Source organism: Molothrus ater, chromosome 30 (genome assembly GCF_012460135.2).
Source record: "Molothrus ater isolate BHLD 08-10-18 breed brown headed cowbird chromosome 30, BPBGC_Mater_1.1, whole genome shotgun sequence".
NCBI lineage: Eukaryota > Metazoa > Chordata > Aves > Passeriformes > Icteridae > Molothrus > Molothrus ater.
This window is the reverse complement of record NC_050507.2, coordinates 1,539,285-1,565,277: the sequence shown is the minus strand read 5'-3', so window position 1 is coordinate 1,565,277 and position 25,993 is coordinate 1,539,285. Positions and strand designations below refer to the sequence as shown.

The 25,993-nt window shown below is 61.4% G+C and overlaps 2 protein-coding genes across 2 annotated transcripts; one reads left to right on the top strand and one right to left on the bottom strand.

Annotated features, from left to right (window-relative positions):
- Nucleotides 1-262: 262 nt before the first annotated feature.
- On the top strand, nucleotides 263-6,581 carry NDUFA4L2 (NDUFA4 mitochondrial complex associated like 2). The gene is made up of 4 exons (XM_036399715.2): nucleotides 263-358; nucleotides 3,653-3,741; nucleotides 5,390-5,450; nucleotides 6,417-6,581. Exons 1-4 carry the CDS (start codon nucleotides 302-304, stop codon nucleotides 6,471-6,473), a joined length of 264 nt encoding a protein of 87 aa, XP_036255608.1. The 5' UTR covers nucleotides 263-301; the 3' UTR covers nucleotides 6,474-6,581.
- Nucleotides 6,582-9,955: 3,374 nt separating this feature from the next.
- SHMT2 (serine hydroxymethyltransferase 2) lies at nucleotides 9,956-24,604 on the bottom strand. Its single transcript, XM_036399710.1, has 12 exons — nucleotides 24,513-24,604; nucleotides 21,022-21,219; nucleotides 19,885-19,964; nucleotides 18,273-18,473; nucleotides 17,295-17,376; nucleotides 16,387-16,509; nucleotides 15,242-15,381; nucleotides 14,235-14,400; nucleotides 13,464-13,563; nucleotides 12,453-12,608; nucleotides 11,414-11,521; nucleotides 9,956-10,661 (listed from the first exon to the last, which is right to left on the bottom strand). Exons 1-12 carry the CDS (start codon nucleotides 24,534-24,536, stop codon nucleotides 10,534-10,536), a joined length of 1,506 nt encoding a protein of 501 aa, XP_036255603.1. The 5' UTR covers nucleotides 24,537-24,604; the 3' UTR covers nucleotides 9,956-10,533.
- Between the last annotated feature and the right edge of the window lie 1,389 nt (nucleotides 24,605-25,993).

The window sequence follows — 25,993 nt, the reverse complement described above, 5'->3', positions numbered from 1 at the left end:
CACCCAGACCCTCGGGATGCCCCCAGACCCCTGAATTTTGTACTCAGGATCTACCCAGACCCCCAGACCCTCCCCATAACTCCTGGATTTTGGGGTGGGCACATCGGGGGTCCCTGCCCAGCCCCTCCAGACACCGGGATTGAGGCCGGATGACGGCCGGGAGCGGGATTTGGTGTCCGGCCTTCCTCTTCCTCCCTTCTGGCCCTGTCCCCTCCCCTCCCTGCCCTCCCTCCCCTCCTGCCCAGCCCCGGTCCAGCCTCGCTCGGAGCTCGGCAGCGGCCGGAGCGACCCCAGCGTGGCCATGAAGGGTCCCCTGCGCGGAGGGATCTTCTCCCGCCACGTCAAACGGCACCCCGGAGTGAGTCAGCCTTCCTCCAGGGCCCCCTCATCATCATCATCATCCTCATCCTCCTCATCCTCCTCATCCTCCTCCCAGGGACCCCCTCATCATCATCATCCTCATCCTTCCTCCAGGGACCCCTCCTCATCCTCCTCATCCTCCTCCCAGGGACCCCCTCATCCTCCTTTTCCTCCTCCCAGGGACCCCCTCATCATCATCATCCTCATCCTTCCTCCAGGGACCCCTCCTCATCCTCCTCCCAGGGACCCCTCATCCTCCTCATCCTCCTCATCCTCCTCATCCTCCTCATCCTCCTCATCCTCCTCATCCTCCTCATCCTCCTCCCAGGGACCCTCTCATCCTCCTCATCCTCCCAGGGACCCCCCAGCCCCATTCCTGCTGCTCTGTGACCTTCCTCAGCCTCCTCTTCCTCCTCCTCATCCTCCTCCTCCCAGGGACCCCCAGCCCTCTGGGACACGCTGGGAGCTTCTGTTCCCTTTTACTGGGATGGACTGGGACACAGTGGGAGTTTCTGTTCCCTTTTACTGGGATGGACTGGGACACGCTGGGAGCTTCTGTTCCCTTTTACTGGGATGGACTGGGACACAGTGGGAGTTTCTGTTCCCTTTTACTGGGATGGACTGGGACACGCTGGGAGCTTCTGTTCTCTTTTACTGGGATGGACTGGGACACGCTGGGAGCTTCTGTTCTCTCGGTTTAGGGTTTTTCCATGAAGGACTTGGGGCTGAGCACTCCATTCCCAGTGCTCCCAGTGCTCCCAGTCAGAGCAAACCCCAATTTATGGCTCCTCTCTAAAGGATTTGGGGCTGAACCCCCCATTTCCAGCATTCCCAGTGCTCCTGGTCACAGCAAACCGCGGTTTAGGGTTTTTCCATGAAGGATTTGGGGCTGAACCCCCCATTCCCAGCATTCCCAGTGCTCCCAGTGCTCCCGGTCACAGCAAACCTCGGTTTAGGGTTTTTCCATGAAGGATTTGGGGCTGAACACTCCATTTCCAGCATTCCCAGTGCCCCTGGTCAGAGTGAACTCCTATTTGTGGTTCTTCTCTAAAGGATTCAGTGCTGAACCCCTCATTTCCATTCCCAGTGCTCCCAGTCAGGGCTGAGCCTCGGTTTGTGGCTCCTCCCTATAAGTTTCGGTCCTGGGGACCCCATTTCCAGCATTCCCAGTGCTCCCAGTACGGCCCACTTCCCACCCAGCAGTGCCCAAACCAGGCTGGAATGCTGGATGCTGGCACCGTCCCTGGCATCGTCCCTGGCACCGTCCCTGGCACCATCCCTGGTACAATCCTGGCACAATGGCACCACCCTTGGCACCATCCCTGGACCACCTTTGGCACCTTCCTGGCACCATCCCTGGGTCCACCCCTGGCACCTTCCTGGCACCACCCCTGGCACCACCCCTGGCCCCGGGAGCTGCCGCGGCTCCCGGAGCCCGTTCGGGGCTCTCTCGCCATCTGCTGCCGCCGCCGTCTGGGTAATTAACGCCTGGCAGTAATTAGCGGCAGGACAATTAGAGGCTGCCAAGGCGCAGGTGCCAGCGGTGGAGCCCGAGCGGAGGGGGAGGTGTGGTGCGGACGGACGGACGGACGGACGGCACCACAGCAGTTACAAACACCCCGGACCCTCTGTGCTTTTTACACCTCAGATTTGGGGTCTCCTTTGTGCCCCCCCAAATCCCTCAGGGGAAAGGCAGGAACAGAAACGCCCCGAATTTCCCCGTTTTGCAGCGAGGATGACGCGGGGGCCTCACCCGAGGACGTGGGAAGCGCCCTGGGGGTGCCAACCCCCCCGTGCCCCCCGTGCTGGCACCCCCTGGCAATGCCCAGCCTCGGCTTTGGGGCATTTTTTACCCAAATCCCTGAATTTGATGTTTTGAGGGGTGGCAGGGCCGGCTCTGCTGGGGTGAATGGGGAGGGGGCTTCATTCCCACCCCCCTTAAAAAAATGTCCCCACACGGGGTGGGGGGGGGACACGGGGAGGGTCCCCTCACCTTTTGGGGGGTGGGTAAAGGTTGGGGTGTCCCAGCTGGGCTGGGGGAAGGAGCCCCGAGATCCCCTCAGGTCCTCCCAGAGCCCCCGAGATCCCCCCAGATCCCCCCCAGCCCCAAATCCTCCAGGGAGGGGCCACAAACCGAGGCTCAGCCCTGACTGGGAGCACTGGGAGCACTGGGAACACTGGGAATGGGGGGTTCAGCCCCAAATCCTTCACAGAGGAGCCACAAACCAAGGTTTGCTTTGACTGGGAGCACTGGGAATGCTGGAAATGGGGGGTTCAGCCCCAAATCCTTCAGGGAAGAAGCATAAACCGAGGTTTGCTCTGACTGGGAGCACTGGGAGCACTGGAAATGGGGGGTTCAGCCCCAAATCTTTTAGAAAGGAGCCATAAAGTGACATTCAACCCTGAGCAGAGTCACTGGGAACACTGGGAACACTGGGAGCACTGGGAGTGCTGGGAATGGGGTGCCCAGGACGAAATAATTCAGGGAAGAACCATAAACCAAGGTTTGCTCTGACCGGGAGCACTGGGAGCACTGGGAATGCTGAAAATGGGGGGTTCAGCCCCAAATCCTTCACGGAGGAGCCACAAACTGAGGCTCAGCCCTGACTGGGAGCACTGGGAATGCTGGGAATGGGGTGTTGAGCCCCAAATCCTTCAGGGAAGAAGCATAAATAGGGGTTTGCTCTGACCAGGGGCACTGGGATTGCTGGAAATGGGGTGCCCAGCCCCAAATCCTACATGGAGGTGCCACTCCTGACTGGAGTCACTGGGAATGGGGTGTTGAGCCCCAAAAGCTTTAAGGAGGAGCCACAAACCGAGGTTGGCTCTGACTGGGAGCACTGGGAGCACTGGGAATGGGGTCCCCAGCCCCAAATCCTTCAGGGAGGAGCCCCAAACCGCGGCTCGGCCCTGACTGGGAGCACTGGGATTGACTGGGAACACCGGGAATGCCTCCCCGATGTCCTCAGCAGCGCCAGCCCCGGGCAGCCCGGGGCTGAGAGGATCCAATTTCTCATTCCCCACCCAATTCCTCTCCAGCACGAGGCGATTTTTCCTCCTCTCTGCTTTCATTCAGTCACCCGGGCTGACAGCTCCAGCTGTAGCTCAGCATTGCTGGGCCACCTCTCCCCTGTAAATCTCCCGGGTGTCAGCTCTGCCTTTCGCTCTGCCTGATAAATATTCATTTTATTGGGGCATTTTTCAATTTTCTTTCTGGGTTTTTTTTTTTTTTTTGGTTTATTTTTTTTCCCTTTCTCTCTGTTTTTTTTTTTTTTGTTTTGTTTTTTTGCAGCTCGTTCCTCTCATTGGCTTCATCAGCGTGGGACTGGGCAGCGCCGTGCTGTACCTGGTGAGGCTGGCACTGTACAGCCCTGATGTCAGGTATGGCTGGGCACAGCTGGGCACACCTGGGGAACACCTGGGGAACACCTGGGGAACACCTGGGGTTCACCCCGCATTCCCAGAGTGGGGAAATGTGGGGCCAGAGGTGCCCAGGAGGCACCTGGAATGGTTGGCACTGCACAGCCCTGATGCCAGGTATGGCTGGGCACACCTGGGGCACATTTGGGGAACACCTGGGGCACCCCTGGGCACACCTGGGGGTCACCCCACACCCCCAGAGTGGGAGCCAGAGGTGCCCAGTGTGGCTGGCACTGCACAGCCCAAACTCCAGGTATGCTTTGAGGTGCCCTGGGCACACCTGGGGCACACCTGGGGTTCACCCTGCACTCCCAGAGTGGGGAAATGTGGGGCCAGAGGTGCCCAGGAGGCACCTGGAATGGTTGGCACTGCACAGCCCTGATGCCAGGTATGGCTGGGCACACCTGGGGCACAGCTGGGGCACCCCTGGGCGCACCTGGGGCACATTTGGGGCACACCTGGGCACACCTGGGGCTCACCCCACACTCCCAGAGTGGGGAAATGTGGGGCTAGAGGTGCCCAGTGTGGCTGGCACTGCACAGCCCTGATGTCAGGTATGGCTTGGTACAGCTTGGCACACCTGGGGCACCCCTGGGCACACCTGGGGCACATTTGGGGAACACCTGGGCACACCTGGGGCACCCCTGGGGCACATTTGGGGAACACCTGGGCACACCTGGGGCACCCCTGGGCACACCTGGGGCACATTTGGGGAACACCTGGGCACACTTGGGCACACCTGGGGTTCACCTGGGTACACCTGGGGCTCACCCCACACCCCAGAGTGCGGAAATGTGGGAGCCAGAGGTGCCCCAGTGTGGCTGGCACCGCACAGCCCAAACTCCAGGTACACCTTGAGGTGCCCTGGGCACACCTGGGGCACACCTGGGGTGGGGGGGGGCTCAGCCCATGGCCAGACCCAGCTCCAGGGTGGGAAATCCACACACAAAGAAAAACTTCCCAGATGGAAAATTCTGCTCTTGGCAGCACCAGCGGAACTGGGAGGGCGGAAAAAGGGGGGGGGGGATGGAAAAAAAAGGGGGGGGCAGCACAAGCTGCTCTCCCCAGGGACCCCTCCCACGGCCCTGCTGGCCCCCCCAGCCCCTCAGGGACAGCACAGGACGTGACCAGTTCGGCTCCAATAGAACAGGGACGGTGCTGGGGGCGCTTTGGGGGGGCTCCGATGGGGCTGGGGGCGCTTTGGGGGGGCTCCAATGGGGCTGGGGGTGCTTTGGGGGGGGCTCCAATGGGGCTGGGGGTGCTTTGGGGGGGGCTCCAATGGGGCTGGGGGCGCTTTGGGGGGGCTGCAATGGAGCTGGGGGCGCTTTGGGGGGGCTCCAATGGGGCTGGGGGTGCTTTGGGGGGGGCTCCAATGGGGCTGGGGGTGCTTTGGGGGGGCTCCAATGGGGCTGGGGGCGCTTTGGGGGGGGCTCCAATGGGGCTGGGGGTGCTTTGGGGGGGCTCCAATGGGGTTGGGGGTGCTTTGGGGGGGCTCCAATGGAGCTGGGGGCGCTTTGGGGGGGTCCCATGGGGTGGGGGGGATAGTGGGGGGGGGTCTCTCCCCCAATCCTTGAGGTGCTGATGTCCCCCCCCTGTCACCCCCTCCCAGCTGGGACAGGAAGAACAATCCGGAACCCTGGAACAAGCTGAGCCCCACAGACCAGTACAAAGTGAGCACTGGGGGAACTGGGAGGGCTGGAAGTTGGGCGGGGGGGGGGGGGGGGGGGAGGCAATTTTAGGGCACTTTTAGGGTAAAAACACTCAGGAAGGGGAAAAAAAGGGGATCAGGCCTGGAGCAGAGAGCTCCAAATGTTTGTGCTTGAAATTTGGGGAGGGGGCACCAAGGCCACCAAGGCTGCAGTGACACTGGTTATGGGGGGGGGGGTAACAAATGGGATCTTTTAGGGTTTCCCAGAGGCAATGTGGGGTGGGGAGAGGCACTTTTAGGGCATTTTTAGGGTAAAACACTGAGTTTTCCTCAGGAAATCCCACTGAAAGTGGGATCAGCCCTGGAGCAGAGCCCCCCCTGCCAAATCCTTGTGCTCGAATTTGGGGAGGGGGCACCAAGGCCACCAAGGCCACCAAGGCTGCAGTGACACTGGGGGGACACTTTAGGGTTTCCCAGAGGCAATGTGTGGGGCAGGAGGGAGTCACTTTTAGGGCACTTTTAGGGTAAAACCCTGAGTTTTCCTCATGTTTGTGCTCGAATTTGGGGAGGGGGCACTGGGTGACACCAAGGCTGCAGTGACACTGAGGGGGCTGCAGTGACACTGAGGGGGTGCAGGGACATTGGGGGGGCTGCAGTGACATTGGGGGGGCTGCAGGGACATTGAGGGACATTGGGGGGGTGCAGGGACATTGGGGGGCTGCAGTGACATTGAGGGACATTGGGGGGGTGCAGGGACATTGGGGGCGCTGCAGTGACACTGAGGGGCTGCAGTGACACTGGGGGGGCTGCAGGGACATTGGGGGGGCTGCAGTGACATTGGGGGGCTGCAGTGACATTGGGGGGGCTGCAGGGACATTGGGGGGGTGCAGGGACATTGGGGGGGCTGCAGTGACATTGGGGGGCTGCAGTGACACTGGGGGGGCTGCAGTGACCCCCCCTGACCCCCCTCCCTCCCTCCCTCCTGCAGTTTCTGGCAGTTTCCACTGACTACAAGAACCTCAAGAAGGAGCGGCCGAGCTTCTGAGCCAGCCCTGGGACGGGCTGGGCTGCGGGAGGAGCCCCCCAAAATCCCCCAAAAAACCCCCAAAAAACCCCCAAACCCCCCCCAAACCCCCCCAAAAACCCCCAAAACCCCCAAAACATCCCCCAAAACCCCCAAAACCCCCCAAAAAACACCCCCAAAACCCCCCCAAAAAACCCCCAAAGAACTCCCAAACCCCCCCAAAACCCCCCAAGAACCCCCAGTCCCCCCCAAACCCACCCCCCAATAAAGCCCAGCCCTGGGGGCGCCCCCTCACCCTCAGCTCCTGCATTGAACCCAGCACGGGGAGGAATTGTGGGGTGGGGGCAGCCAAGTGGGTCCTTTGGGCTTTCCCAGAGTTTGGGGGGGACAGCACTGGACCCTTTAGGATTTCCCAGAGTTTGGGGGCAGCAAATTGGATCCTTTATGGTTTCCCAAAACCTGGGAGGGAGGGACAGCAAATTCAATCCTTTAGGGTTTCCCAGAGTTTGGGGGGCACCAAACTGGATCCTTTAGGGTTTCCCAGAGCCCAGGAGTAGCAAACTGGATCCTTTATGGTTTCCTAAAACCTGGGGACAGCACTGGATCCTTTATGGTCTCCCAAAACCTGGAAGGGGGCAGCAAACCGGGTCCTTTAGGGTTTCCCAGAGTTTGGGGGCAACAAATTGGATTCTTTAGGGTTTCCCAGATCCTGGGAGCAGCAAATGGAAACTTTTATGGTTTCCCAGAGCCTGGGGTGGAGTGGGGGCAGCAAACTGGATCCTTTAGGGTTTCCCAAAACTTGGGAGCAGCAAATTGAATCCTTTAGGGTTTTTCAGAGCCCAGGGACAGCAAATTGGATCCTTTAGGGTTTCCCAAAACTTGGGAGCAGCAAATTGAATCCTTTAGGGTTTCCCAGAGTTTGGGGACAGCAAATTGGATCCTTTAGGGTTTCCCAGAGTTTGGGGGCAGCAAATTGGATCCTTTAGGGTTTCCCAGAGTTTGGGGACAGCAAATTGGATCCTTTAGGGTTTCCCAGAGTTTGGGGACAGCAAATTGGATCCTTTAGGGTTTCCCAGAGTTTGGGGGCAGCAAATTGAATCCTTTAGGGTTTCCCAGAGTTTGGGGACAGCAAATTGGATCCTTTAGGGTTTCCCAGAGTTTGGGGGCAGCAAATTGGATCCTTTGGGGTTTTCCAGAGCCTGAGGGGGGTCAGCACTGGATCCTTTATGGAATCTCAGAACTTGGGGGCAGCAAACTGAATTGTTTATGGTTTTCCAGAGCCTGGGGTGGGATGGGGGCAGAAAATTGAATCCTTTAGGGTTTCCCAGATCCTGGAAGCAGCAAATTGAAACTTTTATGGTTTTCCAGAGCCTGGGGTGGAGTGGGGGCAGCAAACTGGATCCTTTATGGTTTTCCAAAAGCCTGGGGGGCAGCGAATTGGATCCTTTAGGGTTTCCCAGAGTTTGGGGGCAGCGAATTGAATCCTTTAGGGTTTCCCAGAGTTTGGGGACAGCAAATTGGATCCTTTAAGGTTTCCCAGAGTTTGGGGACAGCAACCTGGATCCTTTAGGGTTTCCCAGATCCTGGGAGCAGCACATTGAGACTTTTCTGGTTTCCCAGGGCGTGGAGGGGCCCAGCCCTGGATCCTCGATGTTTTCCCAGAGCCCCGAGCACGGCGGTGCTCGTGTGACCCCCCCGGGGACGCTCCCATGCCCCGGCAGCCCCAGGAACCCCTCGGGACCCCGGAGCCGCTTCCGCTCCCACGGCCCAGGGACCCCCGGGAGGGGAAGGGGCTGGGAGGGGCGGGGGGGTGGGGGAGAGACACGGGGAGGGACGGGCGGGAGCCGCTGGGGGACGGGACAGGGACAGAGACGGGACAGAGACGGGACGGACACGGGACAGAGACGGGATGGACAGGGGACGGACACGGGACAGAGACGGGATGGACACGGGACAGAGACGGGACAGAGACGGGATGGACACGGGATGGACACGGGATGGACACGGGATGGACACGGGACAGAGACGGGACAGAGACGGGACAGAGACGGGAGACGGGACACGGGATGGACACGGGACAGAGACGGGATGGACATGGACAGACACGGGACAGAGACGGGATGGACACGGGATGGACACGGGATGGACACGGGATGGACACGGGACAGAGACGGGAGAGAGACGGGACAGGGACAGAGACGGGATGGACACGGGATGGACACGGGACAGAGACGGGACAGAGACGGGATGGACATGGACAGACACGGGACGGACACGGGACAGAGCCGGGACAGAGACGGGATGGACACGGGACACGGGATGGACACGGGACAGGGACAGAGACGGGACACGGGATGGACACGGGACAGAGACGGGATGGACACGGGATGGACACGGGATGGACACGGGACAGAGCCTGGGACACGGGACAGAGACGGGACAGAGACGGGACACGGGACAGAGCCGGGACAGAGCCGGGACAGAGACGGGATGGACACAGGACACGGGAGACGGGACAGACACGGGACAGACATGGGACATGGGATAGACACGGGACACGGGACAGAAACGGGACAGAGCCTGGGACACAGGACAGACACGGGGAGGGACGGGCTGGAGCCGCTGGGGGACGGGACAGGGACAGAGACGGGATGGACACAGGACACGGGATAGACATGGGACAGAGACAGGATAGACACGGGACAGAGACGGGACAGAGCCTGGGACATGGGACAGAGACGGGACAGAGACGGGACACGGGACAGACGCAGGATAGAGCCTGGGACAGACATGGGACAGACACAGGAGAGACACGGGACAGAGATGGGATAGACACAGGACACGGGACAGACACGGAACAGAGCCGGGACAGACACGGGACAGAGCCGGGACAGATCCGGACAGAGCCCGGCTGGGCGCCAGGAAAAGGGGAGGGTCCGGTCCGGTCGGGTCGGGTCGGGTCCCCAGGGTGTCCCCCCTACCGCACCCCAAATGTCCCCGGGCTCAGCACCACCCCCTGCCCTCAGAGCCCCACCAGGCTGGGGAAACTGAGGCACGAGAGCCTGAGGGGCTCCTGGCAGGGCACTGAGGGGCTCCAGGGACCCCTCCCCAACATCCAGCACGGTCCAAACACCTCCAAATCTCTGCCCCCACTTTATTAGCGACCCCTCCCCATAGAAAAGTGCAAGATGAGGCTGCAGCAAGCAGTGCCCCCCACCCAAATGCAGGATCTGGAGGGGTCTCTGTACCCTAACACTGAGAGCAGGATGCGCCCCCACCCCAGGGATGCAGCACCCAAGGGTGACAATGGGAAAAAAGGGGAGGGGGAAAGGGTCTGAGGGTGTCAGTGCCCCCTCCCCAGCGCCCCCAGGCTGGCAGCAGGGCCGTGCCCCCCTCAGTGGCGCCCGAAGCCGGGCATGGGGAAGGTCTCAACAAGAACCTCGTGGATCCTGGCACTTGGGGGACCCCTCCCCAACATCCAGCACAGCCCAAACACCTCCAAATCTCTGCCCCCACTTTATTAGCGACCCCTCCCCATAGAAAAGTGCAAGATGAGGCTGCAGCAAGCCCAGGAAGGTTCTAACACTGAGAGAAGGATGCGGCCCCCACCCCAGGGATGCAGCACCCAAGGGTGACAATGGGGGACAAAAGGAGGGGGAGGACAGGCAGAGGGTGGCTCTGAGGGTCTCAGTGCCCCCTCCCCAGCGCCCCCAGGCTGGCAGCAGGGCCGTGCCCCCCTCAGTGGTGCCCAAAGCTGGGCATGGGGCAGGCACGGGCCAAGGTCTCAATGAGACCCCCAGAGTCCCTGGCACTGAGGGGCTCCAGGGACCCCTCCCCAACATCCAGCACAGCACCAAAGCTCTGCCCCCACTTTTATTAGCGACCCCTCCCCATAGAAAAGTGCAAGATGAGGCTGCAGCAAGCCCAGGAAGGTTCTAACACTGAGAGAAGGATGCAGTCCCCACCCCAGGGATGCAGCACCCAAGGGTGACAACGGGGGACAAGGGCAGGGGGAAAGGCTCTGAGGGTCTCAGTGCCCCCTCCCCAGCGCCCCCAGGCTGGCAGCAGGGCCGTGCCCCCCTCAGTGGTCGCTGAAGCCGGGCATGGGGAAGGCACGGGCGAAGGTCTCCACGCGCCCCCGCAGCTCCTGCAGGCGCTGCTGCGTCCCCGGGTCCTGGAGCAGGAAATTCCTGAAATCCTGGAGCTTACCTGGCGTGGGGAGGGCACAGGTGAGCACCAGGGCAGCTCCAGCCCTGCCACAGGTACCCACAGCTGGGCTGGCATCGGGATGGGGTGAAGGGGTGGTATTACAAAGGGGAGAGGGGCAGGCAGGAAGGGAGAATGGGGGGAAATGGGGGGAAAGAAATGGAGGAAAGAAATGGAGGAAAGAAATGGGGGAAAGAAATGGGGGAAAGAGATGGGAGAAATAAATGGGGGAAATAAATGGAGGGAAATAAATGGGGGGAAAGGAATGGGGGGAAAGAAATGGGGGGAATGGAATTGGGGGAAAGGAATTGGGGGAAAGGAATGGAATGAAATGGGGGAAAGAAATGGGGAAAATAAACGGGGGAAATAAATGGAGGGAAATAAATGGGGGGAAGGAAATGGGAGGAAAGAAATGGGGGGGAAAGAAATGGGGGGAAATAGATGGAGGGAAATAAATGGGGGGAAGAAATGGGGGGGAAAGAAATGAGGGAAAGAAATGGGGGAAATAAATGGAGGGAAATAAATGGGGGGAAGAAATGAGGGGAAATAAATGGGAGGAAAGGAATGGGGAGAAAGGAATTGGGGGAAAGAAATGGGGGGAAAGAAATGGGGGGAACGAAATGGGGGCCCCCCATGGCTCATGGGTTTTGCCACGTGGTTTTTGGGGACCAGGGTGGGCACCAGAAGGAGCTGAGGGGCAGCAAGGAAGGGGGAGATGGGGAGAACTGGGGGAAATGGGGGTCCCCAGGGCTCACTGGTTTTGCTCTTGACGTCCAAGGCCAGGGCGATGCCCTCGTCGATGAACTCCACGACCTTCTGGAAATCCTCCTCACGGAACTGGCGCGAGGTCAGGGCAGGGGCACCTGGGGACAGCGGGGACAGAGCCCGTCAGGGACAGCGGGGACAGCAGGGACAGAGCCCGTCAGGGACAGCGGGGACAGCAGGGAGAGCAGGGACAGCAGGGACAGAGCCTGTCAGGGACAGCGGGGACAGCAGGGAGAGCAGGGACAGAGCCCAGCAGGGACAGCGGGGACAGTGGGGACAGCAGGGACAGAGCCCAGCAGGGACAGAGCCCAGCAGGGACAGCGGGGACAGCAGCACTGCAGGGGCACCAGCCCCATGAGGGGCTCCCTCAGTCCCAGACCCCCAAAGGGCTCACAGGGTCCCAGACCCCCAAGAAGCTCCCTCATTCCCAGCCCCTCAAGGGGGTCCCTGGGTCCCAGCCCTCCAAGGGGCTCACAGGGTCCCAGACCCCCAAAGGACTCCCTGAATCCCTCATTTCCAGCCCCACAAGGAGCTCCCCGGCCCCAGACCCCTCACTGCACCTCCCCAAATTTGGGGACCAAGATGTCCCCAAATCCTTCTGCCCCTTTCCCTCCCAAAACCATCCCCAAATTCCCACTCAGAGAGGGGAGAAGCAGCGGGGCTGAGGCCCCCCTGGGCACGGTGGGGCTCCCTCATTCCCAGCCCCACAAGAAGCTCACAGGGTCCCAGATCCCCAAGAGCTCCCTGGCCCCAAAGCCCCTCACTGCGCCTCCCCAAATTTGGGGACCAAGAGGTCCAAGAGGTCCCCAAATTCTCGTCCCCACAAGGTCCTCTGCCCTTCCCCACCCAAACCCACCCCCAAATTCCCACTCAGAGAGGGGAGAAGCAGCAGGGCTGAGGCCCCCCAGGTCCCCCAAGAAACTCCCTGCCCCCAAACCCCTCCCCAAATTCCCACTCAGAAAGAGGAGAAGCAGCGGGGCTGCTGTGGGGTGATGCCCCCCAGGCCCCAGGGCAGGGGGTGCCCCTCACCCAGGCGCAGCCCCCCGGGGGTCAGGGCACTCCTGTCCCCTGGGCACGTGTTCTTGTTGGCAGTGATGGACACCAGCTCCAGCACCCGCTCTGCCCGCGCCCCGTCCATGCCCTTGGGCCGCAGGTCCACCAGCACCAGGTGGTTGTCGGTGCCCCCTGGGGAGGGAAGGACAGGGGTGAGGGGTCCTGAGCACCCCCAGACCGCTCTGCTGGGCCTTGTGTGCTCTGCAGGGCTGGTGGTGCTGGCTCTGCCCCCCAGTCCTGCTGCACGTCCCCAGTGCTGGCCTGAGACTGGGCAGAGCCACCCGGCCCCAGCATGGCTCAGCACTGTCCCCAGCATGGCTCAGCACTGTCCCCAACATGGTCACTCTTGTCCCCACCATGGCTCATTCTTGTCCCCAACATGGCTCAGCCTTGTCCCCACCACGGTCACTCTTGTCCCCACCACGGCTCAGCCTTGTCCCCAGCATGGCTCAGCCCTGTCCCCAACATGGTCACTCTTGTCCCCAGCATGGTCACTCTTGTCCCCACCATGGCTCATCCTTGTCCCCATCATGGCTCATTCTTGTCCCCACCATAGCTCATCCTTGTCCCCAGCATGGTCACTCTTGTCCCCACCACGGCTCATCCTTGTCCCCAACGTGGTCACTCTTGTCCCCACCATGGTCACTCTTGTCCCCATCATGGCTCATTCTTGTCCCCACCATGGCTCATTCTTGTCCCCAACATGGCTCAGCCTTGTCCCCACCATGGCTCATTCTTGTCCCCAACATGGCTCATTCTTGTCCCCACCATGGTCACTCTTGTCCCCACCATGGCTCCTCCCTCCCTGACCCCACAACAGCAGGGACAGAGCCTCATCTGACACCAGGGGGTACCTAGGACAGACAGACAGACAGACTCACCTGACACCAGGGTGTACCTGGGACAGACAGACAGACAGACAGACAGACAGACTCACCTGACACCAGGGTGTAGCAGCAGGACAGACAGACAGACAGACAGACTCACCTGACACCAGGGTGTAGCCCCTCTGCAGCAGCGCCTGTGCCATGGCCTTGGCGTTCCTCAGCACCTGCTGGCAGTACTGCCTGAAGGCCGGGGAGCTGGCCTGGGGACAGGGACACCATCGGCACGGGGGACCCCAACGGGGCAGGGGGCACCCCATGGCACAGGGGACACCCCAATGGGGCAGGGGGGACACCCCATGGAACAAGGGGGACACCCCAATACCCCATCAGCACAGGGGACACCCCATAGCACAGGGGGACACCCCATCAGAGCAGGGGGACACCCCAATACCCCATCAGCACAGGGGACACCCCATAGCAAGGGGACACCCCAATACCCCATCAGCATGGGGACACCAACAGGACAGGGGACACCCCAACGGGGCAGGGGGGACACCCCATAGCACAGGAGAAACCCCATGGCATAGGGGGACACCCCAATACCCCATCAGCATGGGGGACACCCCATAGCACAGGGGACACCCCATCAGAGCAGGGGGACACCCCAACACCCCACAGCACAGAGGGGACAACCCCATAGTACAGGGGGACACCCCACAGCACAGGGGGACACCCCATCAGAGCAGGGGGACACCCCAACACCCCACAGCACAGGGAGGACCCTATCAGCACAGGGAACACCTCATCACCATAGGGACACCCCAGAGCACAGGGGGACACCCCATAGCACAGGGGGGACACCCCATAAGTACAGGGGACACCCCAGAGCACAGGGGGGACACAGGACACCCCCTCCCCAGCCAGCACAGACCTGTTTGAGGGCCACGGCCACGGCAGCAATGGCGTGGTTGTGGGGTCCCCCCTGCAGCGAGGGGAACACGGAGAAGTTGATCCTGTCCTCCAGGTCGTAGAGCGTCTCCTTGCCCGTCCTTTTGTCCACCGAGCGCACGCCCTTGCGGTAGAAGATCAGCCCTGACCTGGTGGCAAAGGGACACTGTCACCTGTCCTGCCCGGGGGGGACACTCAAGGGGCACAAGGGGGTCCCTCATTGCCAGCCTAAGGCACCCTGGGGTCCCCTTGGGGTGCACCCACAAGAGGGTCCCTCATTCCCAGACCCCAAGGAACTCACTGGGTCTCAGCCCCTCACTGGGGCTTCCTCTGTCCCAGTCCCCCAAAGGTCTCACAGGGTCCCAGCCCCCCAAAGGGATTCCCCGGGTCCCAGCCCCCCAAAGGGCTCACAGGGTCCCAGCCCCTCACTGGGGCTCCTTCATTCCCAGTTCCCCCAGAATCTCCCTCATTCCCAGCCTCCCAAGGATCTCACAGGGTCCCAGTTCCCCAAGGGGCTCCCTGAATCCCAGCCCTTCAAGGGGGTCCCTCATTCCCAGCCCCCCATGGGGGTCCCTGGGTCCCAGCCCCTCATTTGAGCTCCCTCAGTCCCAGCTCCCTATGGGGCTCACAGGGTCCCAGCCCCACAAGGAGCTCCCTCAATCCCAGCCCCCCAGGGGGTTCCCTCATTCCCTGACCCCCAAGGAGCTCCCTGGTCCTAGCCCCACAAGGGGGTCCCTCATTCCCAGCCCCACAAGGGGGTCCCTCATTCCCAGGCCCCCAAGGGGGTCACAGGGTCCCAGCCCCACAAGGGGGTCCCTCAATCCCAGCCCCACAAGGGGGTCCCTCATTCTCAGCCCCACAAGGAGCTCCCTGGTCCCAGCCCCACACTGGGGTTCCCTCATTCCCAGCCCCCCAAATGGCTCCTTCATTCCCAGCCCCCCCCAGGAGCTCCCTGAATCCCTCACTCCCACCCCCCCATGGGGGTCCCACCTGGCCCCCCTCAGGGTCTTGTGCGTGGTGCTGGTGACGACGTCCGCGTGCTCGAAGGGGGACGGGATCACCTTGGCGGCCACCAGCCCGCTGATGTGGGCCATGTCTGCCAGCAGGTAGGCCTTGACCTCGTCACACACCTGTGGGGACACCCCCCGGGGTCACCTGCTGTCCCCAGAGACCCCCAGGACTCCCCAGGTACCCTCCTGATGCGGGTGTAGTCGATGAGGCGGGGGACACCCAGCAGGGACACCCACGAGGGACACCCACGAGGGACACCCATCAGGGACACCCAGCAGGGACACCCAGCAGGGACACCCAGCAGGGACACCCACGAGGGACACCCATGAGGGACACCCATCAGGGACACCCAGCAGGGACACCCAGCAGGGACACCCACAAGGGACACCCACCTGGGGACACCCATCAGGGGACACCCATCAGGGACACTGACCAGGGACACCCACCTGGGACACCCAGCAGGGACACCCAGCAGGGACACCCACAAGGGACACCCACCTGGGGACACCCATCAGGGACACTGACCAGGGACACCCACCTGGGACACCCACTGGGGACACCCATCAGGGACACTGATCTGGGGACACCCATCAGGGGACACCCACTGGGGACACCCATCAGGGGACACCCACTGGGGACACTCACCTGGGACACCCACCACTAATACCCACCTGGGGACACCCACCTGGGGACACCCATCAGGGGACACCCACCTGGGGACACCCATCAGGGGACACCCACCTGGGGACACCCACTGGGGACACTCACCTGGGACACCCACCACTAATACCCACCTGGGGACACCCACCTGGGGACACCCACCTGGGGATACCCACCTGGGGATACCCACCTGGGGACACCCACCTGGGACACCCACCTGGGACATCCACCAGGGACACCCAGCATAGGCACCCACCAGGGACACCCACCTAGGACACCTACCTGGGGACACCCACTGGGGTCACCTGCTGTCCCCTGAGCCCCCCAGGACCCCCAAGTACCCTCCTGATGTGGGCGTAGTCAATAAGGCGGGGGACACCCACCACTGATACCCACCTGGGGACACCCACAGGGGTCACCTGCTGTCCCCAGTGCCCCCCAGGACCCCCAGGAGCCCTCCTCACCCTCCTGATGCGGGCGTAGTCGATGAGGCGGGCGTAGGCGCTGGTGCCCGCGATGATCAGGCGGGGACGGAAGAGACGCGCGGTCACCTCCAGCTGGGCGTAGTCAATGAGGCCTGTGGCGGGCTGGGAGGGACAGACGGACGGACAGGCGGGTCAGACAGACCAGAGACACAGGGACAGACAGACAGGAAGGTCAGACAGACCAGGGACAGGCAGACAGATTGGTCAGACAGACCAGGGACAGACGGACGGACAGGCAGGTCAGACAGACCAGGGACAGACAGACAGACAGACAGACAGGCCAGGCAGACCAGGGACAGACAGACAGATTGGTCAGACAGACCAGGGACAGACGGACGGACAGGCAGGTCAGACAGACCAGGGACAGACAGACAGACAGACAGGTCAGGCAGACCAGGGACAGACAGACAGGCCAGACAGACCAGGGACAGGCAGACACACAGGCAGGCAGGTCAGACAGACCAGGGACAGACAGACAGACAGACTGGTCAGCCCAGGGATGGATGGACAGATTGGTCAGCCCAGGGACAGACAGACAGAGACAAATCGGTCAGTCCAGGGACAGACAGACAGATGGACAAGTCTCTCATCCCAGCGACGGGCAGAGAGGTCAGTCAGTTCAGGGACGGACGGACAGACAGGTCAGTCAACCCAGGGACAGACAGACAGATCAGTCAGCCCAGGGATGGACAGACAGACAGACAGACAGGTCAGTCAGCCCAGGGACAGACAGACAGATCAGTCAGCCCAGGGATGGACAGACAGACAGACAGACAGGTCAGTCAGCCCAGGGACAGACAGACAGACAGGTCAGTCAACCCAGGGATGGACAGACAGACAGACAGACAGGTCACCCTGGGGACACCCTGGGGCTCCCCCCAGCTCACATCCAGCTTGTAGGGCATGGACTCGAAGAAGATGGAGGTGGCCGAGATCCGCTTGGTGTCCGTCATGTAACCGTGGGTGAGGCTGGGGATGGAACGGGGAGAAAATGGGGATAAAATATTTGGGAAAAAATGGGGATAAAATAGGGGAAAAAATGGGGATAAAATAGGGGAAAAATGGGGAAAAAATTGGGATAAAATGGGGAAAAATGGGGATGAAATGGGGAAAAATGGAGATAAAATGGGGATAAAATAATGGGATTTTCAGGGGAGTTGGAAAGAAAGGTTGGGCCTGGGAAAATATTAGGGTAGGCCCTGGGAAGATGTTCCCCCAATTCCTCCAATCCCCAGTCTTCAATCCCCAATCCCCCAATTCCCAATTCCCCACATACTGGCCCCCATTGGGCAGGTCCATTTCCCCAGTTCCCAAATCCCCCAATTCCCAATTCCCCAATCCCCATTCCCCCAGCTCCCAATTCCACATTCCCCAATTCCCAATCCCCATTCCCCACACACTGGCCCCTGTCGGGCAGGTCCAATCGCCCAATCCCCAACCCTAAACCCCCAATGGTCAGCCCCAATTCCCCCAATTCCCAGTCCCTAAACCCCCAATCCCCCAATCCCCAGCCCCCAAACCCCCATTCCCCCAATCCCAATCCCCCAATTCCCCCCTTACTGGCCCCCGTCGGGCAGGTCCAGCCCCATCAGGTGCTCGTGGGGCTGCAGCAGGGCCGTGTAGGCGGCCAGGTTGGGCAGGTCCAATCCCCCAATCCCCAACCCTAAACCCCCAATGGTCAGCCCCAATTCCCAGTCCCTAAACCCCCAATCCCCCAATCCCCAGCCCCCAATTCCCCCAACCCCCAATCCCAAACCCTCACTTCCCCAATTCCCCCAATCCCAAACCCTCAATTCCCCAATCCCCAGCGCCCAAACCCCAATTCCCCCAATCCCCCAACCCCAATCCCCCAATTCCCCCCTTACTGGCCCCCGTCGGGCAGGTCCAGCCCCATCAGGCGCTCGTGGGGCTGCAGCAGGGCCGTGTAGGCGGCCAGGTTGGCCGGGGAGCCCGAGTAGGGCTGGACGTTGACACCCCAGCGGGCAGGGTCCAGGTCAAACGCCTCCAGAGCCCTCTGCTCGCACAGCAGCTCGATCTGATCCACCACCTCGGCACCGCCATAGTACCTGGGGACACCAGGGGACACCAGGGGGTCACCAGAGCCAGCCTGACCCCATGGGAGTGATCTGATCCATCACCTCGGCACCCCCGTAGTACCTGGGGACACCAGGGGGACACCAGGGGACACCAGAGCCAGCATGACCCCATGGGAGTGACCTGATCCATCACATTGGCACTCCCATAGTACCTGGGGACACCAGGGGGACACCAGGGGGTCCCCAGTGCCATTCTGACCCCATAGGAGTGATCTGGTCCATCACCTCGGCATCCCCGTAGTACCTGGGGACACCAGGGGGACACCAGAGCCATTCTGACCCTATAGGAGTGACCTGATCCACCACCTCTGCGCCCCATTTTGGGTTCATTTTGGGCTCATTTTGTGACCATTTTGGGTTCATTTTGTGACATTTGGGTTCATCTTGGGTTCATTTAGGGTTTACCTTGAGTTCATTTTGGGTTCATTTTGTGCCATTTGGGTTCATTTTGGGCTCATTTTGTGACCATTTTGGGTTCATTTTGTGACCATTTTGGGTTCATTTTGTGACCATTTTGGGTTCATTTTGTGCCATTTGGGTTCATCTTGGGTTCATTTTATGACCATTTTGGGTTCATTTGGGGTTCATTTTGTGACCACTTTGGGTTCATTTTGGGTTCATTTTGTGACCATTTTGGGTTTATCTTGTGACCATTTTGGGTTTATCTTGGGGTTCATTTTATGACCAATTTGGGTTCATCTTGGGTTCATTTTGTGACCATTTTGGGTTCATTTTGTGCCATTTGGGTTCATCTTGGGTTCATTTTGTGACCATTTTGGGTTCATCTCAGGTTCATTCTGTGACCATTTTGGGTTTACCTTGGGTTCATTTGGGGTTCATTTTGTGACCATTTTGGGTTCATTTTGTGACCACTTTGGGTTCATTTTGTGACCATTTTGGGTTCATCTCAGGTTCATTCTGTGACCATTTTGGGTTTACCTTGGGTTCATTTTGTGACCATTTTGGGTTCATTTTGTGCCATTTGGGTTCATCTTGGGTTCATTTTGTGACCATTTTGGGTTCATCTCAGGTTCATTCTGTGACCATTTTGGGTTTACCTTGGGTTCATTTTGTGACCATTTGGGGTTCATTTTGTCACGATTTTGGGTTCATTTTGTGACCATTTGGGGTTCATTTTGTCACGATTTTGGGTTCATTTTGTGACCATTCTGGGCTCACCTTGGCTGTAGCCCTGGCTGGGCTCTTGTGCAGCCCAGGGCGGATCCATTGAGGCCCCCTAATCAATCCCTATTCATTATTTAACTCCAATCTCTGTCCTAGATCAACCCTCACAAGGCATCACCACCGGGGAGCCCCCAGTCCATCCCTGGCTGGGGTCTCCTGCAGCTGAACCCCCCCCCAAGCCCACTCCCCACTTTACCTCTTCCCAGGATACCCCTCTGAGTATTTATTGTTCAGGCAGGAGCCCAGGGCCTCCAGCGCTGCCCGGCTGCAGAAATTCTGGGAGGGAGGAAAAAGTGGATGGGAATCAGAGCAGCCAAACCCCCCTAAACAGGGGGTACCCCAAGCCTGAGCCCACCCTGTGCAGGGACCAAGGCTGGTGGTGGTGGCTGTGCCAGCCCTGGGGACTTTGGGGTGGGACACACAACACCAGGATGGGGGTCCTGGTGATCAGCCAGGGGTGAGGAGGAGGAGTGGGATGGAACTGAGACCCCCAGCGATGACTGGATGGAGGAGCAGCCAGGTGGAATTGAGACCCTCAGGGGTGATGAAAGGTGAGGGAAGGGGTAAAGAGGGGGCACCAGGACCCCCCCAGTGAGGACCAGGACAGGGATGGGAATCAGAGCAGCCAAACCCCCCTAAACAGGGGGTACCCCAAGCCTGACCCCTCCCCATGGGCACCAGGCAGGGACCAAGGCTGGGGTCAAGTCCAGGGGGTGGGGGGAGATGGGTTGGGGTCAGGGGGGACACACAACACCAGGATGGGGGTGAGGAGGAGGATGGGATGGAACTGAGACCCCCAGGGATGATGGAGGTTGGGGAAGGGGCACACAGGGGGAGAATGGGTGCTGGTGGCAGGGGCTGTGCCAGCCCTGGGGACTTTGGGGTGGGCAGGGGGGTCAGGGGGGGACACACAACACCAGGATGGGGGTCCTGGTGATCAGCCAGGGGTGAGGAGGAGGATGGGATGGAACTGAGACCCCCAGGGATGATGGAGGTGGGAGAAAAGGTACAGAGGGGGCACCAGGACCCCCCCAATGGGGACGGGGACATGGATGGGAATTGGAGCAGCCAAACCCCCCTAAACAGGGGGTACCCCAACCCCCACCCCAACCCTTCCCAACCCCCCCAGGCTCAACCCCACCCCTGCCCAACCCCCCTAAACCCCACCCCCAACCCTTCCCAAGCCCCCCAAACCCAAACCCACCCCTGCCCAACCCTTTTCCCAACCCCTCCAGTCCCGACCCCACCCCTTCCAAAGCCCCCCAAGTCCCAACCCCACCCCTTTCCACCCCCCCAAACCTGGCCCCACCCCTTCCCACGCCCCCAGCCCCACCTCGGATGCGATCAGCTCCAGCCCCCGGCACTGCCGATCCTTCTCCTTCTGCAGGAGGCTCCAGAGCTCGGGGTCGCTCTGGGCCAGGCTCTCCTGGCCCGTCCAGCCCGGGCAGTGCCCGGGGGCAGCGGCGGCAGCGGCGCCGTGCTGGGCCCGGAGGGTGCCCGTGCCCAGGCGGGAGCCCCAGCGCTGCAGGGTCTGCATGGGAATGGGGACACAAGGAGTGAGACCCCCCCTGTATGAGAATGGGGACACAAGGAGTGAGACCCCCCCTGCATGGAAATGGGGACACAAGGAGTGAGACCCTCCCTGTATGGGAATGGGGACACAAGGAGTGAGACCCCCCCTGCATGGAAATGGGGACACAAGGAGTGAGACCCCCCCCTGTATGGGAATGGGGACACAAGGAGTGAGACCCTCCCTGTATGGAAATGGGGACACAAGGAGTGAGACCCCCCTTGTATGGGAATGGGGACACAAGGTGTGAGACCCCCCCTGTATGGGAATGGGGACACAAGGAGTGAGACCCTCCCTGTATGGGAATGGGGACAGAAGGAGTGAGACCCCCCCTGTATGAGAATGGGGACACAAGGAGTGAGACCCCCCCTGTATGGGAATGGGGAGGGGGACACAAGGTGTGAGACCCCCCCCTGTATGGGAATAGGGAGGGGGACACAAGGTGTGACCCCCCCCGGCCCCTGACAGGACATAGAGGGGACAGCAGCAGGGGTGACACCCCCAGGATCTGTCCCCAGGCACCCTGCAAGGTATGGGCACCCCAAGGGGCACATGGGGACCCCACAGGGTGCATGGGGACCCCAAGGACCCCACAGGGACCCCAAGGACCCTACGTGGCACATGGGGACCCCATGGACCCTACAGGGAACATGAGGATCCCCCAAGATCCACACAGGGACCCCAAGGACCCTACAGGGAACATGGGGACCCCCCCCAAGATCCACACAGGGTGCATGGGGACCCCACAGGGCACATGGGGACCCCAAGGACCCTACAGGGCACATGGGGACCCCAAAGCGCACATGGGGACCTCAAGGACCCCACAGCACACATGGGGACCCCCCCAAGCTCCTCACAGGGTGTATGGGGACCCCAAGGGGCCCACGGAGACTCCTCCATGGTCCCCCCAAAAGTACCTGGGGACCCCACAGACCACACGGGGATCCTGCCAAGGGTACTTGGGGGCCCCTCAAAGTCCTCACAAGGACCCCCAAAGACACCTGGGGATCCCCCCCAAGGGCCCCCAAAAAAGCACATGGGGATCTCCAAAGACCCCCCAGAGCACACAAAACCCCCTTAAAATTCCCCAAAAACCCCACAACAACCCCCAAAACCCCACGGGACCCCCCCCTCATTATGGCTGTGGGGGGATCCCCACGGTGCCCATCCCCGGTAACCGGGACCCCCCCCCCCCCCCTCATTGTGGCTTTGGGGGGATCCCCCCGGTGCCCATCCCCGGTAACCGGGACCGCCCCCCCCCCCATCCCCTCATTGTGGCTATGGGGGGATCCCCCCGGTGCCCACCCCCGGTGCCCGGGACCCTCCCCTCATTGTGGCTGTGGGGGAATCCCACCCGTGCCCCCTCCCGGTGCCCACCCCCGGTGGCCGGGATGCCCCCGGTGCCCATCCCCGGTGCCCGGGTGATGTAACCGCGGCCGCCCCATTGCATCACCCGCGGGGCCGCGGGCACCGGGCAGGGGCCAAGGCCGGTGGTGGCGGGGCCGGGACCGGCCCCGGGGACTTTGGGACCGACACAAAGTCCGCGGGATGGGGGGGGGGGGCACACGGTACCGGGATGGGGGGGGGGGGGCACACGGTACCGGGATGGGGGGGGGGGGCACACGGTACCGGGATGGGGGGGGGGGGCACACGGTACCGGGATAGGGGCACACGGTACCGGGATAGGGGCACACGGTACCGGGATAGGGAGGAGCACACGGTACCGGGATGGGGGGGGGGGGGGCACACGGTACAGGGATAGGGGCACACGGTACCGGGATAGGGAGGAGCACACGGTACCGGGATGGGAGGACACGGTACCGGGATAGAGAGGAGCACACGGTACCGGGATGGGGGGGGCACACGGTACCGGGATGGGGGGGGCACACGGTACCGGGATGGGAGGACACGGTACCGGGGTAGAGAGGAGCACACGGTACCGGGGTAGAGAGGACCACACGGTACCGGGATAGGGGCACACGGTACCGGGATGGGGGGGCAGCACACGGTACCGGGATGGGGGGGGCACACGGTACCGGGATAGGGAGGAGCACACGGTACCGGGATAGAGAGGAGCACACGGTACCGGGATAGGGAGGAGCACACGGTACCGGGATGGGAGCACACGGTACCGGGATAGGGAGGAGCACACGGTACCGGGATGGGAGCACACGGTACCGGGATAGAGAGGAGCACACGGTACCGGGATAGGGAGGAGCACACGGTACCGGGATAGAGAGGAGCACACGGTACCGGGATAGAGAGGAGCACACGGTACCGGGATGGGAGCACACGGTACCGGGATAGGGAGGAGCACACGGTACCGGGATGGGAGCACACGGTACCGGGATGGGAGCACACGGTACCGGGATAGGGGCACACGGTACCGGGATGGGAGCACACGGTACCGGGATGGGAGCACACGGTACCGGGATAGGAGCACACGGTACCGGGATTGGGGCACACGGTACCGGGATGGGGAGGAGCACACGGTACCGGGATGGGAGCACACGGTACCGGGATTGGGGTCCCGGTGCGCAGAGGGGGAGGAGGAGGAGCGGGATGGAATTGAGACCCCCCCCCCCCCCGGGATAAAGGGGGACACGGGGGGGGGAACGGAGGTACCGGGACATCCCCCCAGCCAGTAACGGGGAGCGGGACCCCCCCAGAGCGGGAACCGGGATTGCTGCGACACCGGGACCCCTGTGAGCACCGGGAGCCACCGGGAACGGGACCCGTGTGGGGTCTGGGGCTGCCCGTGCACGGGGGGTCCCGGTGGGTGTCCCCCCCCCCTTACCGGGTACCGGGACCGTCCCCCCATGTACCGGGAGCCCTGTGAGCACCGAGAGCCACCGGGAACGGGACCCAGGACCCGTTTGGGTCCGGGACTCTCCCTCCGGTCACCGGAACTTTCTGTGCACCGGGAGCCACCGGGGGATGCGGGAACCGGGGATCCGAACCGGGGATCCCTACCGGGAACCCTTACCGGGGACCGAGGATCATAACCGGGGATGGGAATCGGGAACCGGGGATCTGAACCGGGGATCCCCACCGAGGACCCGGGATCCGAACCGGAGACCTTACCGGGAACCGGGGATCCGAACCGGGAACCCTTACTGGGAACCTGGGATCCTTACCGGGGATCCCTACCGGGTATCCTTACCGGGATCCTTACCGGGATCCCTACCGGGGATCCTTACCGGAACCGGGCCCCCCCCATGCACCCCGGTCCCCGTCCCAGCCCCGGTTCTCACCGTGCCCAGCCGGAGCGGCCACATCTCGCCCTGCTCCGCACGTGGGTCCGGCCGGGTCCCGGTTCCCGGCCCCGGTCCCGGTCCCGGCCCCCGCCTGGCCCCGCCCCCACGCGCGCGCTGCCGAGAGGGCGGAGCCACCGGAGCCGCGGGGGCCGACGGGAAACTGGGGGAGCGAGACCTCCCCACCCCCCCCAGCGGGGTCAGCCCGGTCCCTGCACCCCCATCCCCAATTCCGGGGTCCCCTATCCCCAATTTGGGGTCCCCCATCCCCAATTTTAGGGTCCCCCGATCCCTGAACCCTCCATCCCGAATTTTGGGGTTCCCCCATCCTTAATTTTGGGGTCTTCCATCCCCAATTTTGGGGTCCCCCATCCCCAATTTTAGGGTCCCCCGATCCCTGAACCCTCCATCCCGAATTTTGGGGTTCCCCATCCTTAATTTTGGGGTCTTCCATTCCCAATTTTGGGGTCCCCATCCCCAATTTTGGGGTCCCCCGATCCCTGAAACCTCCATCCCGAATTTTGGGGTCCTGGCACCCCCATCCCCAATCCTGGGGTCCCGATCCCTGCACCCCTATCCCAAATTTTAGGGTCCCCCATCCCCAGTTTTGGGGTTCCCCCATCCTTAATTTTGGGGTCTTCCGAATTTTGGGGTCCCTGCAACCCCATTCCAAATTTTGGGGTCCCCCATCCCCAATTTTGGGGTCCCCCATCCTTAATTTTGGTCCCCTATCCCTGCACCCCCACCCCGAATTTTAGGATCCCCCATCCCCAATTTTGGGGTCCTCGATCCCCAGTTTTGGGGTCCCCCATCCTCAATTTTGGGGTCCCCCATCCCGAATTTTGGGGTCTCCCATCATCCCACCCCCTCATTCCTAATTTTGGGGTCCTTGCACCCCCCCCCATCCCTAATTTTAGGGTCCTCCATCCCGAATTTTGGTCCCCGATCCCTGCACTTCTATCCCTAATTTTGGGGTCCTCGATCCCTGCACCCCCATCCCTAATTTCGGGATCCCCCATCCTTGCACCCCCCCCCATCCTTAATTTTAGGATCCCCCATCCTTAATTTTAGGGTCCCCCATCCCTAATTTTGGGGTCCCCCTTCCTTCCACCCCCCTATCCCTAATTTTGCTCTCCTATCCCTGTACCCCCCCCATCCCAAATTTTAGGGTCCCACTTCCCCCCATCCCTATTTGGGGTCCCTGCATTCCCCATCCCGAATTTTGGGGTTCCCCAATCCTTACACCTCCCATCCCAAATTCCGGGGGTCCCCCCGCACCCCCACTCGTGGCTGGACCAACAAAATCCTTTGGATTTTCCCAGGCTTTTTTTTTTCCTTTATTTTCCACTTTTTTTTTTTTTTTTCCATTTTCATTTTCTTTACAAAAAAAAAAACCAAAAAAAACCCCAAAAAGATGCAGAAGAAGCCCCTCCCCCCCCCGAGAGGAGGGGGCAGAAGGGCTGAGACCCCCCCCCAAAAAA